Genomic DNA, 17565 nt, shown 5'->3' with positions numbered 1-17565 from the left:
TTTTTTTCCCAATCACATTTCAGTTAGTTGATAACACTGCGGGCTGTCAGAGAAATAGAAAGAGAATACGTACGAGATTAAAGTATTGAACAATAGAACAAAAATTTGTTTACATTGTGAAAGCAAACTAACAAACAAACAAAAATAGTGAGAGTGCCAAATCCGAATTGAGTTTTTCTACCTGGCCGGTAGGTACATGCAGACATATACTAACAGTTGTGTATTTTGATAGTTAAAATCGCAGTCGTACAGATAACGATAGCTATACAACAACTCGATTTTCTAAGCGTTTTACTTATCAATCAATACCCGATAAGATTAGGGTGCTGGCGATAGATAAGCCCGTAAAACGGAAACCTGTTCAACACGCTCACCTACAAGACCGCGAAGTGCAGGGTCGTCCAGTCTTGTTCGACATTTCGACCACAAAAGGTCCAAAAACTCTATGCCCGACACCGATCGACCCTCACCAGGCGATGGCTTCCATACCATTCCCATCCAAATCAACAACAACGACTACATACCGGATCGGCAGCGGGAGCTTATCCTGCAGAATACCCGCGGAGGATGTTGCAACCGGGATATGAGGAATCAGCCCCAGGCAAATGCAGTTGGAGCAGGTGAGAATTATGGAAAATTAGTGAAGTGTGTGATAATGGCAAGCCATAAAGTTAAGTTAGTAATTAAGTTTTATATTCAAATGGTTCGACCTATACCGAGTATTCCATAATGAAAAAGTGTATATTCGCTTCAACTTGTAGAATATCTTAGGCGTTCTTCATAAAAATGAATCATATTTTGTATAAACAAAGCTAGGGAAGCCGATATTATCGAACACCTGTCTTAAACTGTCAAAGATACATATGTCCATTTGTTATCAGAGTGGCATTACCTACACAGTGGAAGTTTCAGAAATTTTACCACTTAAAATTCGTTGATTTTTAATATATACTATTTTTATAGCTGCTCTGATATTTGTTTCCGGAGGACTTCACATTGCCTGGAGCATTGGTTTTGATAGTTTGGTTGCCGAATTTTTGGTCACCAACCACGTTCGTGTCTGCTGGTTTGGAGCCGCGATTATTGGAGCTCTTCTGGGAGGATTCTTCAGTCGAAAGATTTCCTATAAATACCTGATGGTAAGTATATGATTTATAGAGAGACAGTTACCACATAAAACTAATTTCTTAACTTTTTTAGGATTTCTGCTCACTGCTGACCGTGGTCAGTGGCTTGGTGATGTCTTTTACCAAATTCAACCTGAATGCCTTGCTGACGGCCAGGTATTTAAACGGTTTCGCCAACGGATTGGCCTTTGCCCCCACTCTGGCCATGTCCGGGGAACTGACGGTTTTCTACAAGAGAGGCACCACCACCTCGGCGGCGGAGCAGTGGCCCACCACTATTGGCATGTTTGTCCAGATTGTTTGCAGTGTAAGCTGGGATATGGAGAACGACTTCACCGAGGAGCAGTTCCAGGGCGTGCTGAGTGTGATTCTGGGAGTTATAGCCTTCTTTTTGGCGTGGAAAATGTCCATAGAGTCCCCTGTGGATTTATTGGAGGCAGGAGAGGAGCAAGCGGCTATCGATGCCCTGAGTCGACTTCAAAGGCCGCAGGCGGTGACGGCGGAGACCTATGACCAGGCCAGCGATCATCGCTCCTATCTCAACCACAATTCGTCCTTGGGCTGGAGCCATGCCTTCCCTGCCCTTCTGCGCTTGTCCTTGCTGAGGTTCCTGTATGGCGTCAGCAGCAGCACGATGGTGGCCTTCACCTTGTACTATACAAGTATGAGAGTGTACGGCGAAAGCTCCGGACCTTTTGTCGTCTTCGGATTCTTCCGACTAATTGGCAGCTTCTCGTGTGCCTTCGCCCTGGACACGCTGGGACGGAAGATCCCCCTGCTCCTGGGACTGGTCATTGCCGGAGGACTGTCCTTTGGCATAGCCAGTCGATTCGCAGGAAGTGCTCTGCTGCCTTTTGGGAATATGCGAATGGCCCTGTGGCTCCTGCTCATCTTCCAACTCTTCGCGGGAATCGCCTTCGCCCCGCTCTCATCCTACCTCTCGGAGGCCTTTCCTCGCAGGATCAAGCGCCAGTGCATCGCCATCAGCTATGTGGCTGAGATGGTGGCCCAGTTGTTAATCTGCCAGGTGGATCTCGGATCGGAGGTGTCTGGGGGCAATCCGATTGCTTTTTTCTTCTTCAGCTCTGGATCTTTCCTGCTGTGCGGATTCCTCACCTGCGTCTGGTTTATGCCAGAGACGAAGGACACCACTCTGCTCCAGGCGCAAATCAAGTTCCAGAAATTTGTGATCCTCCAGCCTGAAAGTAGGCCCTTCAATACTGCTCTACTCACGCCTAGGTATAGTTAACAAATAAATCTAACTTTTTAAACTCCAATTATAGCCTTGTCTTATCGCTGGGACTTCAGTGACTGGCCAGATTTTGTTTGCAGGCCAATATGCCGATCAGCATGAAGAGTTAATTGTTATTATACTTTGAGGGAATACCAAAGGTGTACAATTGCCAGATAAACTCGGGCAGTTTAAAGGTTTATTACCAAACCATAATTAAGTCAGTTCCCATACAACTGCGATAAGATTGGGACTCCCAATTTAGGAGCTCTAAAAATGTTTAATGATCTTTTATTAGAGCTTGATAAGAATTTCAAAATGTTGAATAAAATTAAGGTTTATTTTAATTAAATATATTGAAAAAGAAACAATATAAGGTAAAATAATAATTATTTATAAATAATATATCTGAACTGGTTCTGTGAACTATTTTTTCGCATCTCTATCCGCAAAAACTTTCACTTGACACGTCAATAAATTTTTATCGGCAAACTGCGAGTACTCTGTCCCATATATCTGTGGCATTTATACAACCATGTGATATCCCTCCTCTAAGTATATATTCAAATTTAATTAATTTATTTATATCCACTAATCAGGCTGATAAGGGGGCTGACACTAAAGGTTTCTGCGGTACCTTATCTTATCAAATTCGTTGGCCATTTCGAGCTGGCCGCTCAATAACCGCTCGATGCTCTACCATTTGACAAACGGCATCGGAACAGTTGGCCAGTCGCGTTTTGTTGGCCGGCGGATAGTGCGAAAAATTAACGGCCAGACTGCAAAAATAAAATGACAAATTCAAGTGGACAAACAGGCCGACGGTTCCTATGAAAAAAGTGCCAGGTAAACAATCAACAAATCAGTAAATAAACGCGGAAAAAAATAATTAAAAGCGGAAACAACGCAACAAAAGTTAAGCCCCTTGGCTGTGAAAGCGCGTTACGAGTAGACGACGAGTAGTTGTGGCCAAAATGCCGATGTTACCAACAATCGAGGAGGAGGGCAAGTTGTCCTGGATGCGTCTTATGTGGAAATACCGCCTTCAGTTCCAGTCCATGGCCTCTGGTAATAATCATCCGAAATATTTAGAGAGAAATCTGTATTAATTTGGATATCTAACAGCTTCAATTGTGTTTGTCGGATGTGGCATGCGCCTGGCCTGGTCAATTTTCGACACTCCGGCCGGAAAGTTTCTCAACAACAGCAACACCCACAATCTGATGATGAGTTGGTTCATCGGTGCTGCCCTGGGCGCCATCCTGGCCGCCCTCTTCGTCCAGCGAGTCACCAAAAATGTGGCATATGTAAGTGGCTATACATGACTATATAGCTGATTATATTTATTTATCACAATATAAATATTGACCTTTATTATAAGCTACCTACAAAACTATCCAGTTTCGATTTTGTTCCACCCACAATTAATATTGCAGGCATTAGCACTCAGCCATTAGCTCGGATTGATAAGAATCCAATAAACTGATAACGCGATTGAGTTCAACCTGCATTGGCCATTAAGTGGTGATTGGCGCTAAGAGTTAAGCGAGGGCTGATCGATGGGTTTCGGGGGTTTATTTCTCTAGTTTTTATTATTTATAGGAAAATGGAATTTCTTTCACTTTGATTAATTGTGATTCGCCATCTATCGACAGACTTCCAGTGGCTTCTTGCTCATCATGGCTGGGGTTCTGAATCTGTTCCTGCCTCAGTACTTTCTGGCCGCCTGCTACAGCAGCGTAAGTGTTGGTGCCGCTTATGGACTGACCCAGACCCAGGCCCTGGTCACGGGGTCGGAGGTGGCCCACAAGTCCATCCGTGGGATGCTGCTCAGCTGCGAGCGTGTCTTCCTCTGGCTGGGCGTGTGTGTCCAGGTCTTCTACACCCGAGTGTGGTACAATCTGAAGCCTTTGGAGACACAGGAAAATCATTTGCACATCGACCAGCTTCACGGGATGGCGATGGGTGGCCTGGGACTGGGGGCCGTGATCCTGGCCCTGGCCCACCGATTGGAGTCCCCGCTCCTTCTACTACACCAGGAGCGGGAAATGGCTGTGGGTGAAACTCTGAAGGCCCTGCACGGGCAGTCCAGCACGGAGCTAGTGCGCCTGCGGGAGGATTGCCGGCAGCTGCACAGTGCCCGGGACTGGGAGCGGTTCGTGGAGGACCCCGAGGAGACAGCAGTGGCATCCGTCACTTGGCGGAAGTGGGCCAGGCGAGTGATGCCCTTCTTCAAGGTTCTGCTGCTGCGCTGCTTTGCCACCCTGGCCGTTTCCTTGAGCTACAACCGAGCCTTCCTGGTGGTCAGCTGGCATGGACTGGAGTGCGACATGAACTGCCTGTACTGGCTGGCGTTTGCAGGACTCGTGGGCAGCGTCCTCGGAGCCTTCATAGTCGACTGGCAAGGGCGCAGGAAGCTCTGCTCCTTGTCCCTCTTCCTGGCCGGCATTGTGATCGTGATGGTGGGCGGAGTTTTTGAGCATCTAGAGTCCGTTATGAAAACCTACTACGACATCAATCTGCAGGCCATTGCCTTCCTTATGCTGCTCTTTGAGGTCATAGTCTCAGGGGGCGTGGCAGTGCCCGCCCTGATTTACACAGCCGAGGCGTTCAGCATCGCCCACAAGGCGAGGTGCCTGGCCGGCATCCTCATACTGGAGCAGCTGCTGCAGCTGGGCCTTCTCCTGGCCGTCTTCGAGCACTGCGTCACCGTATCCATATTCTTCTTTACGATCGGTGGTCTCAGCTTTATAATCGGAGTAATGGTGTTTATATTTATGCCCGAAACCAAACAGCTGACACTCTACGAGTGCCTGATCCAGTTCAAGAAAGTTCCTTGAGTGTACCTTCCATTATCTATAGCTGTGTGTTATCTATTTCTAATTGTGTGAGTGTTAATTAGTGTCCTTATCTCTACTTCATTTATTTTATAACAATTTAATTGTGCCCTCATAAAATTAATGAGTTCTTAGGCATTTATATAAGATACAAGAGCAACGTGAATTTTTATCCAACATAGTAAAATATAAGTATACTTAATATCTTAGTTGTATTACAATTTAATCTTCAATTACATTTAATTATTTTTAAAAATGTATCATTTCAGTGAATCAGGAAATACAAGAAATATGATTTAATTAAATTAAAATATATATATTCTGAGACACTACAAACAAAAAAAATTTATTTGATTACTATTTTGAATAATTTACGAAAATGCTTGTTTCAAAGTTCAAATATTTAAACATATCTTTTTAATATACATTTGTAAAATATTCTAAAATAATTAACGTATTTTTTTAACCACCCTCTACATGTCTCTACAAAACTTCTCCCGAATCCAAAGGAAAGGACCTTTTAATTCTGGTTTCTTTCTCAGATAAAGCTCAGTAAAGCTATTATTCTTGAGCTTTTCCCGCCATAATTTCCGCCAAACTGTTACCATTATTTAACTTCCAAAGCTTTCCTGAAAACAACCATTTGATAGTCTACGTAAACAAAGTATTTTTTACGTTTATTTCACTCTAGCCGGCAAAGTAAAAGCTCCAGGAGTCCCATTCATAATGTTTCCTCCCATAGTTTTGTGGCGGATTTGCCTTTTTACGCATCCCAGGCACTTTTCAAATTTAATGCGGATTTTAGGGCGCAGGAAGAGAAAAAAAAGGGAAACGGCGTTGATTAATATGGCGTATGATGAATATGCATGGCCACCAAGAAGTGGCCCAAATCAAGACGAGGTCCTGAAGCCGAGGTCAGGGAAAATCCGGCCAATCCCCCAGCTGGCCATCTAATGATGTGGAAAATTCGTTTGGCTCCTCATAGCCGAAATCCAGCTACTTATTGATATGCAATTTTTATGTTCGACATTCTGCTTAGCCAGACAAAAGCACTCCAGCCAATGCCCAAAAGTGGCTGCTCCTTTCCTCCTGATATCCCCACGACTATGTGTATGTTCCATATATGTATGTATAAATAGAATATAGTATGTTTTGGGAGCGTCGGGGATATGTGTGGCCAGGATGTTGCGGTTTCTTTGGCGCTCGATTGTAAACGGTTCGAGTATTTGGCCGCAATTAGCAATTCCGGCCAGCACTTGCCACTCGGCCAACTCGATAACATGCGGTCAACAACCCAACAGCACGAGCCTCTCAGCCAAATAAAATTCAGTTTAAACTTTAAAGTATTTTAATATTTAATTGACTTAATTACTGACGGCATGAAATTTCTTTGTTTATGCAGCAGCAAAAACTGGAGTTATTTGGCCTAAAAAAAAGAGTTATTTGTTGCGGGAAAAATTACGCAACCCAATTAAGAAAAGCCATGGGGATCGTATTGGATCCCCGTGATCCAATTTAAGGGTTTCATATACCAGCCACGATTTTAAACTACTTATCCTAGACGTTTCTGGGAGGAACCTGATGCTCGTATTGCCAAACCAAAAGCTCTCGGCTTATCCAGCTAGAAGCTGTAACATTTTCCGTATTTTCTGTGCAAAGGGAATACATTAGAAGAGCCAGAGCTGCTGGGCTCAAAGGCAAAGAGCTGCGAACAAACAAAAAAAAAAAGAAAATGATGGAAAAACGATGCCAGAAGGACAAACAAGAACTTGACTAAAAATTTTCCACATGTGAGATGTGAGAATTGCAGGTCCCTTTGGCAGGAAGCTTAATGTGATGGGGCTGCCCTTGTTTCAATTAACTGAAATTGAAAACGACAATCGTAAACATTAACAGCAATGGGAATCCCCGTTGAGTGGCAGAAGCTGGAGCTGGAGCAGGTTCTGGAACAGGACTTGGAAACAACAATTGCAATGCAAATAGCTTTGGTGCAGCGTATGGAAAACACGTTGACGAGTAAAAGTCAAGGAAAAGCATTCTCCGCAGGCCAAAGAAAGCAGGTTAAGAAAGAGACAGACATTCAAAAAGAGAAAGAGAGAGAAAGAACGAACGAGAAAGCCGGCATCGTAAATGAAAAAAGCAAACAAACGTAAAATTTTATTTGTGCGCAATTTTCTATAAATTTTCATCGATTGCCATTGGGATATTGGCGACATTTGCGTTTGGCATTTTGCTGCGTCCTTCAAACACACACACACACTCACACACATCCTGTATATCGGGATCCTGGGAGCTCCTTGGACTGCCATAACTTTGGCTGCACTTGGAATTATGTTTTGTTGCTGCCACCAACGCCGCCGTCGCCGTCGCCATCGCCTCACACGAAATTGAAAAGTATATATAATGCTGTATGTTACAAGTTTCCAATCAACAGCGAATGAAGTTTCCATAATGGCAAATAAATTATGTTCTGCTCTCCGGCGGTAACGGAAGTGGTAACGGAAACCCCGGTGGTTGCCACCAGAAAACCCCGGTAAGAAGCATCAAATTAATGTCTCAGCGTGCCGCAAAATGGCAAAATGGCCGACGTGGCGCAATTTATGGCCAACGAAAGACAACTCTAAAGTGGCCCAGTGGCCAAGTGGCCAAAGTAACCAAGTGGCTCCAGTTTCTCCCCCCCTATTCCAGCGCGGTGTGACAATAAAATGGAGTCAAATGGCCATAAAAGCGAACCCAAATCCAAGACCACAAAGAGAATATTCCTTCGGCCGTCCATGTCGCATATACAATGGCATATAAAAGTGAAATAATAAATAAGACCGTAAAGAATTCAAAACCGAGACCAAACCCTTAACGGGTTGGGATCATAAACCGACAAAGTACGGGCCAATTCAATAAGCCAACTCCAATCAATCGCTTTGCAGGCCAAAACTCAAACTTTAAGCTTAAGACTTGCGTTTTTTTTTTTATTTTTTGTTGAAATTTCAAAAAACCTGACAAATTAATTGGAAATTACAGCCAGCAACTGACACTGCGACTACAGAGTTAAATAGGAGATTCTCGCTGGGGTTTTTGTTTTCTGTGTCTGGGCTGTCAGAAAGTAAATTGACACGTTTTCATTTCATTTGTTGCTCCAGCTACGAGTTTTGCTCTTTGAGTTTCAGTTCTGGGTTGGCAGTTGCCGAAAATAAACGCTACGCTGCGAAACTTTTCCCTAACAAGCCTATAAAGTTTTCCTTGCCTTTCGGCTGGAACTTTTCCTTAAATTGAAAGGGCACCGGCACAGTTGAAGCCCCAAAAAACCCCAAATGCAACGGACTTGGCCAGGCTCCACCCAGAAAACTTGATCAAAAATTAAAGGGCACCATGCAGATTGACTGGCGTACAGAGTGCATTAAATTTAATTAGCTCACATAAATCTTGGGGGCTTGGATTCAGGATTCTAAATTTTAGATTCTGGATTCTGCATGCTGGCTCCCGGGTTTGAATTTGGTTCAGCCGGACGCAGAAATCACTGGAGCTGACATTTTTAATGCCAACGGAAGGAGAAATGCAGTCTATACACATTTTTTTTTATATCCTTTTTGCTATTTTCCCCAACAGTCCTGGGCTTTCATGACTTATGCAAGTTTTGACGACAGGTGCACGCGTCTGCAACTCGGTTTCCATGTGCCTTCGTGTTAAATCAACTGTCGCTTCCTCTCGGCAAAGTTTGTCCTGCGATCCCGGCCAGGACTACGGATAGTCTGTGGAATTCAAGTTATGATAGCTGCATGCGTTTCAACAATTTACTTAACAGCTAACTGCGCTGAAAATGTCACAAGGGAAAATAAATCGAGTGCGCGTGCAAGAGTGCGGGAGCCAGAATGAAAAGTTTTCCTCTGGCGATATTCCTCTGGCGATGCCAATATTTGCAGCAACAGAAATCCTTACACCCACAAATTTAATTTGATTCAATACCAGAAGTTACAGATTCAGTATCAGAATCGAAAAAATCGATTGAAATCCATTTCCCACTTATAATATCATAATATTTATTAGCTTTCGAGTACAGCCTTACAAGTATGCCATTACAAAAAACCGATCGAAAACTTTCAGGAAAAAATTCCTATAAAAACTGTCAATGGACCTTTAAGCCAAAGTTTCATTAACACCAGACACATGAGACATAAAAATAAAAAACCCGAATGGCACAATCGAATGGCGGCGTAAACAATTTTTTTCCAAATCAATAACGCACTTTAAGCTTGGTCGGGACAGTTTTTATCTTGGGGTTTCGCAACTGTTGCTAATTAAATTCCCTTTTTTTAAAAGATTAATAAAAAAAAAAAAAAAAGAAGGAAATTGGAAATTGAATGGGAAAGCGTCAGAGACTGTTGCTTCCTTCCTTGTTTTCGCATTTTTTTTTGTGGACTGTGTCATTTATGCCATGCAATTAACGCCATTAAAAATCTGTGAGCGCTAATTAACTGCGGCATATATTTATGTGCTTTGCATGAGTGACTTGTGCATTATTAATGGTTGATTTTTCATAAATTTTCGTTCTTTGTTTGCCATTTGCACTCGTGGTCGAACGGATCGATCCAATCAGCTCCTTTGAGCTCCTTTAAAAAGGATTTCATTTGCACGGGAGTGGAACGGAAAACACAAAACAATTCACTTCCGTTTTTTGTTCAGCAAAGTTCCTCCAGAACGCCCCCGATTCCGATTCCGACCACGCCTCCCCCTGTGAAATGAGGTTGAGGAAGTTCTGATAATGTCTGGCACCAGACCATTGACAACTCAGCTGCAACTGCAACCGGTAACCTAAGACCTTAGCAACCTTTAAAATAAGGATGCACTTGGAACAAATTGTTAAATGATACCCCTTTATTTTTTTTACAAGAAATGGAATATGTGGAGAGCTCAACTATGCAATACCCAGTACTCCAGTAAACAAAAAAGCATATTAGTAAATTTTCTATGTGGTTTTTATGACTTTGCTCATTTAATCTTTTAATGAAATAATCCCTAATTAGTTATGCCAATTAACTCTGCTTAGTAATCTAATTAAAAATAATAATTTTCAAATATAAAGCATATTTTTTCTCTCTGTAGCGGCAACAGCTCCGTGTCTTCTCACCGTTATTTGACTTAACTGACAGCGGAAATGTCGCTTCGGTGGGCGGTGGTTCGGTTTTTCACCAACTCGCTTTCCTTTTCCACGACTTTTCCCCCTAGTTTTCCCCAACCAAAGGGTGTGTGTTTCGCTGCTGTTTACAAAATAAGCGAAAGCTGTGCCAATAAGCCTCAACGTCGCCGGCACTTAATTTATTTTCAACAAAAGGGTGAAGAAACTTTTACGCAAGTGCAACTTTGCCTTCCGTCCCACTGCTTTCGGTTCTATCTACCAGTTTACATGTATTTTTTTTGTTTTTTTTTTGGTTGCATCCACATCAGTTGGCTTGTTTTCAACTCTCACGAATTTCGGCGACCGCAAACACGCGACCTGGAACCCAAACCGGAAGCGGGGTCACCCACCGGGGTCAAAGCATGTGGGTGGAGGTTCTAGGATCTGTCTAGATTTTTACGCGCTGTTGCGGCAAAATAAAGACATTTGCATATCACCGACTCCATCGCAGCAAGGTTGTCTATGGCACTTGGAAAATATCAATGATTCTATGTCTACTTCCCAGCCCCAACCTGTTGTGAACATTCTCTGGTGTCGGAAAATTTTGAGGATGTCCTTGCGGTTTCTTTGGCTGCCGTGTTTGCCCAACAATTTGGCGTTGGAAATGTAATCAAATGAAATGTGTCACCGGCACACATTCTCAAAGAGGCGGGCACAAAGACTGGTCTAATTTTGCATACAAATCACCAACAACAAATAATCAAATGCAAATATGTATTCAAGAATCAATTTGAGTGCAATCAGTAGGCAAAGTGATATACATATATCTGGCTTGGCTTTATCTCATTGTGCGGTTGTCCAACCAAAGTTTACTAAATCTGCGGTGGAGGCTGATATTTCCAAAAATATTCAATGGCAGAGGCTTTGTCTTACTGAATTTCGATAGTCTTTATATATTAAATTTTAGTTTAGAAAGACTACAATAAATAGATGGACAATTTCTTAATTAGTTTGTGGTTTGACATTGGCAAAAATATAAGACTTCTGGTTATGTGGTTCTGGGAATTACCCATGTTTGATTTTCGACCTATCCTCCCCAAGAACGAATTTATGTGGTGGCCTGAACAAAGTTTGAATTGCCCGTCCAATCAATTTCGATTGAACAATATTTATCTGACCGACTTGTCACAGACTCCTGCCGGCAAAACGGAAGCTCGGCCAGGCAGCTTCACGAAATTAGCACCTAAAATGTCCTTAAGTGAATTGAATGAAACTGATTTATGGTCGCACTCACTATCGCACTCTCAATGCAAATGCGTATGCCCCGAAGGGCCATCTATCTGTATCCCTATCCAGTATCTCTATCCAGCCATCTATCTAACCAGTTGGTTGTTTGTTTATGCCCACACATATGTGTGTATATATAGCAGTCTGCTTAAGCAGGCGTGTGAAAATCGACCATTAGCAATGCCATATATTCTCCAACCGGCTATGATATAACTTCCAGGCCATCGGGCCAAGCGGCCAGGCCAACAGATGTGGGGCGGTGAGTGTGCGATAATTGGTGTAAATGCCACAGAGCAGAATCACAGGGCTCTGACTTGGAATCGGACCTGGTCTTGGAATCGGAATCGGACGTTTAATATGCAGCTGCATAACTTATGGCACTGCCAGCCATTAATTTGAGTGTGCGACTCAAGCGTGTGTGTCCTGTGTGTGTGTCCCAGAAATCGTTGCATAGCCACAGGCGCACGTGCGTGACTGCCCCTTGCCCCATATTGTATGGTAGATACCCTCGTGATATATATTTTATTTTAATTTGTTTAACAAAAGCCCGAACCGAAAAGGAAAGTTTGCTGCCTTGGTTAGCACTTCGTCATCATCACGATCGCTTCATTTGCCTCATTCAATCTGGCACACGTTCTGACCGCTCTTTTCCTCTTTTCGCCATTGAGAGCAGGACGGAAATAACCTACAATGGTCGTGTTGGCCAGGCCGAAACAATATGCAAACAATTTTTACCGTTACATGACCGAAATACACAAAATATCTTCGGTTGGACGGCAGAGCGGCAAAACAGACAGTCGCACTTATGGTCACGTGCGATTATAAGTATGTCCGAAGTGTGTTTGTATAGGTGAGCAAACTTGCAAAAAAAAAACACCTGTACAAAAAATATACTACCAAGATTATTGGACACAAAAAAATTCAGTATAATTGCCAATTTTACAATATTTTCTATACCACTGCATTTTATCAAAATATGTTTAAAGATATCTCTTAAATCCTTCTTATTCTAAGAATTTTTTCTCCTGTATACATACAAACTTTCCTTAAGGACATGTAAAAATTGCCAACTGACCAGGATTCAGACAAGAAGAAGAGCCCGACAGGCGCTAAAGGAGCAAAAAAAAACAGTGAAGGAAAATTTGATGGCGGAAAAAAAGATGCCGTCTAAAAAAAAGGCCAAAAAAGGTCGTGGCATGGCACTTTTCCAATATTCCAATAGATACCCGCACAAGCACCATCACAGTGGTCCGTACTTAAAAGAAAACTTTAACTTGTATGCCTTTTTGCTAAAACAATAACCCAATTCATATAATTTTAATGAAACACAGTTTTACTGCCAAAAGTCTGTGTGGTTTGTGAAAATTAAACTATGAAAACTGTTTTGCATTTTAATTAGTTTGTCGTTTTAGGGTGGAAAGCTTGCCAATTTTTTTGGCAACAAACGTCTTATTTTTCTTAGTATTTTTTTCTTAGTAACCCTTTTTTATTGGTCATGTCTCGGGAGTTGATCGACGTTTTCGGCTCGTCCTGTCCAAGTAGGAGTAAGCCCCGAAACTGAAAGTTGTCCGTCATTCCGATGATGGTCGTGACACAATAAGTAGCGTCTGTGAGAGTACGTGGGTGGGCGCTGTGCGTGTGTGTGCCTTTACTGGGTTGATTGATGATGTCCTTGGGAAAATGGCTAAACAATACGAAATCCATAAGTTGACAAGACAATTATTTTGCAGCCCGCTGCGTTTCCTCTTGGCAAAATTTCGCACTCTATTGAGACGTTTCTTGTCAAGTTGAGGTTTTGTTTGCCAAGATTTGGAAATTGGCATTTAATTTAATTGTAGGGATATTCCAATGGAATTACTGATGTATTAGGTAGCTATTTGATTTAATTAATTCCAGATGAAGGACATTCATTCCTAGTTGTTTATTAACTTCAAATTTTTGTTCAAAAAGAAAAATTATAAAGAAAGTTTATCGTAGTGCTGGCCCCTAGCGGCAGATTGCGGAAACAAGAGTCTTGGCACAACCTGCCCATAGGTGGCGCCATGTCCAAAGGTGAATGTCGTAAAATTTATTGAAAATAAGTATTTATAAGTTTAAATAATAAAACCCTACATTTAATGTGTTTTTTGTTATGGCTGTTTTATAAGTATTTCTTACAGGGCTTCCTGTTGTAGTTTCTCCCCTTTACTTGACAAAATCACTTATATTTTCCACCAGCAGGCTGTGTCATTGCATCCGGCGGCTGATGCAGGAGCAGGAAGCCCGACACGATGGCAGGAAGGAAGTTCATGTCCTGGTATCGCTGATCCTGCAAGTGTTTAGTTGTTCGAGCTCATGTCGTGTCAACGGCGCCGTCTTCTATTGAAGGGGACTGTGTGCTCACAAGTGGCTCTTGTTCGAGCCACCGACGAAGCAAGTAAGCCCACTCAGGGCTAAGTGCAGTTGATTGCCGCCGAAGGCGAGCAAATATTCCATAAGTTCGCAGTTCATAGTTCATAGTTCATACTTTATGGCTGTGAGTTCTTAGGCACGTTTGTGACTAAGCCCTATTTGGAGAGCGCTAAGCCTTGTCATATCTCATGCCACAATGCGTATATCAGGACCTTATCGTCCAACTGACAACAATAACCACTCGAGAACTAAAACAAAAATCACCAGGGCGTGAGAAACCTATGGGATCATACATGTAAGTGGACGTGTGATAAATAAAACAAGATTTATAGATTAAAATTTAGAGGTATTTTAATAAAAATGTTTCTATAAAATAAAACATAAAAGTTTAGGAATTTTAAAAGTAAATGCGACATTTTTAGCTCCATCAATGCTATGGTATTTTATTAATGTAATGTCCGGAAAGTGTTTGCAAATATTTGCCCCATCTGTCCATGTCGATTCATAAATTATGAAAACATTGCATTTATCGCCGCTTCAAGTGTCGTGCTGCATGTAAAATATGCATTTATTGATATCACGCATACGCCGTGTGCTCCATTAGAACCACGGCATTCGAGTGGTGTGTGCGGGAGCGAAATGCTTTCATAAATTGGCGATAATTTTGTACAAATTATTGTTGCAATGGCAAGTGGCAAACACTCACCGGGGGAATGAAGCTGTGCGCAATTGTTGCCGGAATTTATTTCTATTATCGACCTAACGAAAACAATTATCATGGAATGGAGTGCAAATATGCAAACAGAAATATTTTGGTTACCATTTTCGAGGGCTTTTGCTTGTTTGCAGCCATACCATGCCAAAAACTCTTACCCTTTTTTATGTTCAGCTTTGGGAATGTCCTGTTCCACGCCCTCTGCCTCTTCCTCTCCCCATCGACCTTTTGTAATTTTTGGTCCTGCTTTGTTGGACCGCAAGCCCGCAAAAGTGGCGGGCATTAAATGAGATTGGCCAATAAGTGTGCGAGTGGCACCCACACCCCCGGCCACGCCTCATTGCCGCCCACGGCTACACTGCACCGCAGCATTGTTGAATTTTCGGTTTGGCTGCAAAGTGATTTACGCAATTAAAATAATTTCATTCAAATGGTCTATAATTCAACTGGCATTTCGTGCGGTCGCTGAAACGGCCAGTTTATGTTGGCCACGACCACGCCCACGGCGACATAGTTTCGCCCCCGCGAGAAATATGCTCTGTTAAAATTTTTTGACAATCGTTTTGGTACGAATATTAATGAATTTATTAAGTATAAGGTGATATTAGGATATTAGGTGATAATTTTTTATTTGGCCAAAATCATAACTTTTAATGAACTCTTTAATGCATATCGTAACTATTTCGCAACCGATCGTAAAAAGGAATACCATTTATGAATCAGGACTCTAATGCGCTTCGATTTGCATTGGTGAATTAAAAATTTGAGATAATAAAAATTTTTTCAATATTTGGCCAAATTGATGATGGTACCCCTTAGAAAAATTGCAAAAAATGGTCAAAATTTTTGTTCCTTAGGTTTTGATAGAAAATGGTAGTACTCGGAGTTCTAAAACCGGGAAGGTATAACATTTCCGGATCTGACGCCTATTAGCCGAGTTATACACATTTTTCCACTACGAAAATTTAGAAATAGAAACATTGTTTTTGGTAGCTTTTAATTTTCCAAAATCTTAATTTTTATTCACTCTTTAATGCATATCGTAACGATTTCGCAACCGATCGGAACAAGGAATACCATTTATGAATCAGGACTCTAATGCGCTTCGATTTGCATTGGTGAATTAAAAATTTGAGATAATAAGAATTTTTTCAATATTTGGCCAAATTGATGATGGTACCCCTTAGAAAAATTGCAAAAAATGGTCAAAATTTTTGTTCCTTAGGTTTTGATGGAAAATGGTAGTACTCGGAGTTCTAAAACAGGGAAGGTATAACATTTCCGGATCTGACGCCTATTAGCCGAGTTATACACATTTTTCCTCTACGAAAATTTAAAAATAGAAACATTGTTTTTGGTAGTTTTTAATTTTCCAAAATCTTAATTTTTATTCACTCTTTAATGCATATCGTAACGATTTCGCAACCGATCGGAACAAGGAATACCATTTATGAATCAGGACTCTAATGCGCTTCGATTTGCATTGGTGAATTAAAAATTTGAGATAATAAAAATTTTTTCAATATTTGGCCAAATTGATGATGGTACCCCTTAGAAAAATTGCAAAAAATGGTCAAAATTTTTGTTCCTTAGGTTTTGATGGAAAATGGTAGTACTCGGAGTTCTAAAACCGGGAAGGTATTACATTTCCGGATCTGACGCCTATTAGCCGAGTTATACACATTTTTCCACTACGAAAATTGAAAAATTGAAACATCGCTTTTGGTAGTTTTTAATTTGGCCAAAATCTTAATTTTTAATTCACTTTTTAATGCATATCGTAACGATTTCGCAACCGATCGGAACAAGGAATACCATTTATGAATCAGGACTCTAATGCGCTTCGATTTGCATTGGTGAATTAAAAATTTGAGATAATAAAAATTTTTTCAATATTTGGCCAAATTTATGATGGTACCCCTTAGAAAAATTTCAAAAAATGGTCAAAATTTTTGTTCTTTAGGTTTTGATGGAAAATGGCAGTACTCGGAGTTCTAAAACCGGGAAGGTATAACATTTTCGGATCTGAGGCCTATTAGCCGAGTTATACACATTTTTCCACTACGAAAATTGAAAAATTGAAACATCGCTTTTGGTAGTTTTTAATTTGGCCAAAATCTTAATTTTTAATTCACTTTTTAATGCATAACGTAACGATTTCGCAACCGATCGGAAAAAGGAATACCATTTATGAATCAGGACTCTATCGCGCTTCGATTTGCATTGGAGAATAAAACAAGAAAGCAAAGCTAACTTCGGGCGGTTGATATACCCTTGCAGTTAAAACCGGATATATATCGCAAACATCGGATATAGTTGGCCGATCCTTATGGGAATAGGAATATATATTCCAATGTATTACAATACAAAATCTAAAAAAAGTCCCAAACTTCTATCTTCAAAAATACGAAAGTTGATATTTCTACCAAATACCATTTCCGATCGTTCAGTTATATGGCAGCTATAGGATATAGTCGGCCGATCCTAATGAAATTTGGTAGGTCGGATCAACTGACCAAATATATAATCTGTACCAAGTTTCAGCTTTCTATCTTCAAAAACACGAAAGTTGGGTCATTTCCGATCAATCAGTTATATGGCAGCTATAGAATATAGTCGGCCGATCCTTATGAAATTTGGCATGTCGTAATGTTTTGCCAAAAATAGCTCTCATGTCAAATTTGAACTCTCTAACTCTAAAAACACCAAAGTTATACCATTTCCGATCAATCAGTTATATGGCAGCTATAGGATATAGTCGGCCGATCCGGGCCGTTCCGACTTATATACTGCGTGCAAAGGATAGAAGGGTGTGTGCAAAGTTTCAAGACGATAGCTTTAAAACTGAGAGACTAGTTTGCGTAGAA

At 41.3% G+C, this 17565-nt stretch overlaps 2 protein-coding genes across 4 annotated transcripts; both read left to right on the top strand.

Moving 5' to 3' along the window:
• Window positions 1–103: 103 nt before the first annotated feature.
• On the top strand, window positions 104–3096 carry LOC108133551 (uncharacterized). The gene is made up of 4 exons (XM_017253533.3): window positions 104–620; window positions 964–1139; window positions 1201–2366; window positions 2958–3096. The coding sequence occupies exons 1-4, from the start codon at window positions 446–448 to the stop codon at window positions 3040–3042; spliced, it is 1602 nt and encodes a 533-aa protein (XP_017109022.3). The 5' UTR covers window positions 104–445; the 3' UTR covers window positions 3043–3096.
• Window positions 3076–13828, top strand: LOC108133354 (uncharacterized). 3 transcript variants are annotated; one of them, XM_070279940.1, is made up of 4 exons: window positions 3076–3204; window positions 3275–3426; window positions 3484–3665; window positions 4014–5415. In XM_070279940.1, the coding sequence occupies exons 2-4, from the start codon at window positions 3333–3335 to the stop codon at window positions 5196–5198; spliced, it is 1461 nt and encodes a 486-aa protein (XP_070136041.1). In that variant the 5' UTR covers window positions 3076–3204; window positions 3275–3332; the 3' UTR covers window positions 5199–5415. The 3 variants fall into 3 exon arrangements, with proteins under 3 accessions (XP_070136041.1, XP_070136039.1, XP_070136040.1); XM_070279938.1 differs by lacking the exon at window positions 3076–3204 and adding an exon at window positions 13810–13828 and having other exon boundaries at window positions 3296–3426; window positions 4014–5245; XM_070279939.1 differs by lacking the exon at window positions 3076–3204 and adding an exon at window positions 5887–5905 and having other exon boundaries at window positions 3296–3426; window positions 4014–5245.
• The last annotated feature ends 3737 nt before the right edge of the window (window positions 13829–17565 follow it).

The sequence above is a fragment of the Drosophila bipectinata genome, chromosome 3L (genome assembly GCF_030179905.1).
Source record: "Drosophila bipectinata strain 14024-0381.07 chromosome 3L, DbipHiC1v2, whole genome shotgun sequence".
In the NCBI taxonomy this organism is placed as follows: Eukaryota; Metazoa; Arthropoda; class Insecta; order Diptera; family Drosophilidae; genus Drosophila; species Drosophila bipectinata.
Note: the sequence above shows the minus strand (reverse complement) of the source record. Positions and strands in the feature narration are given on the sequence as shown.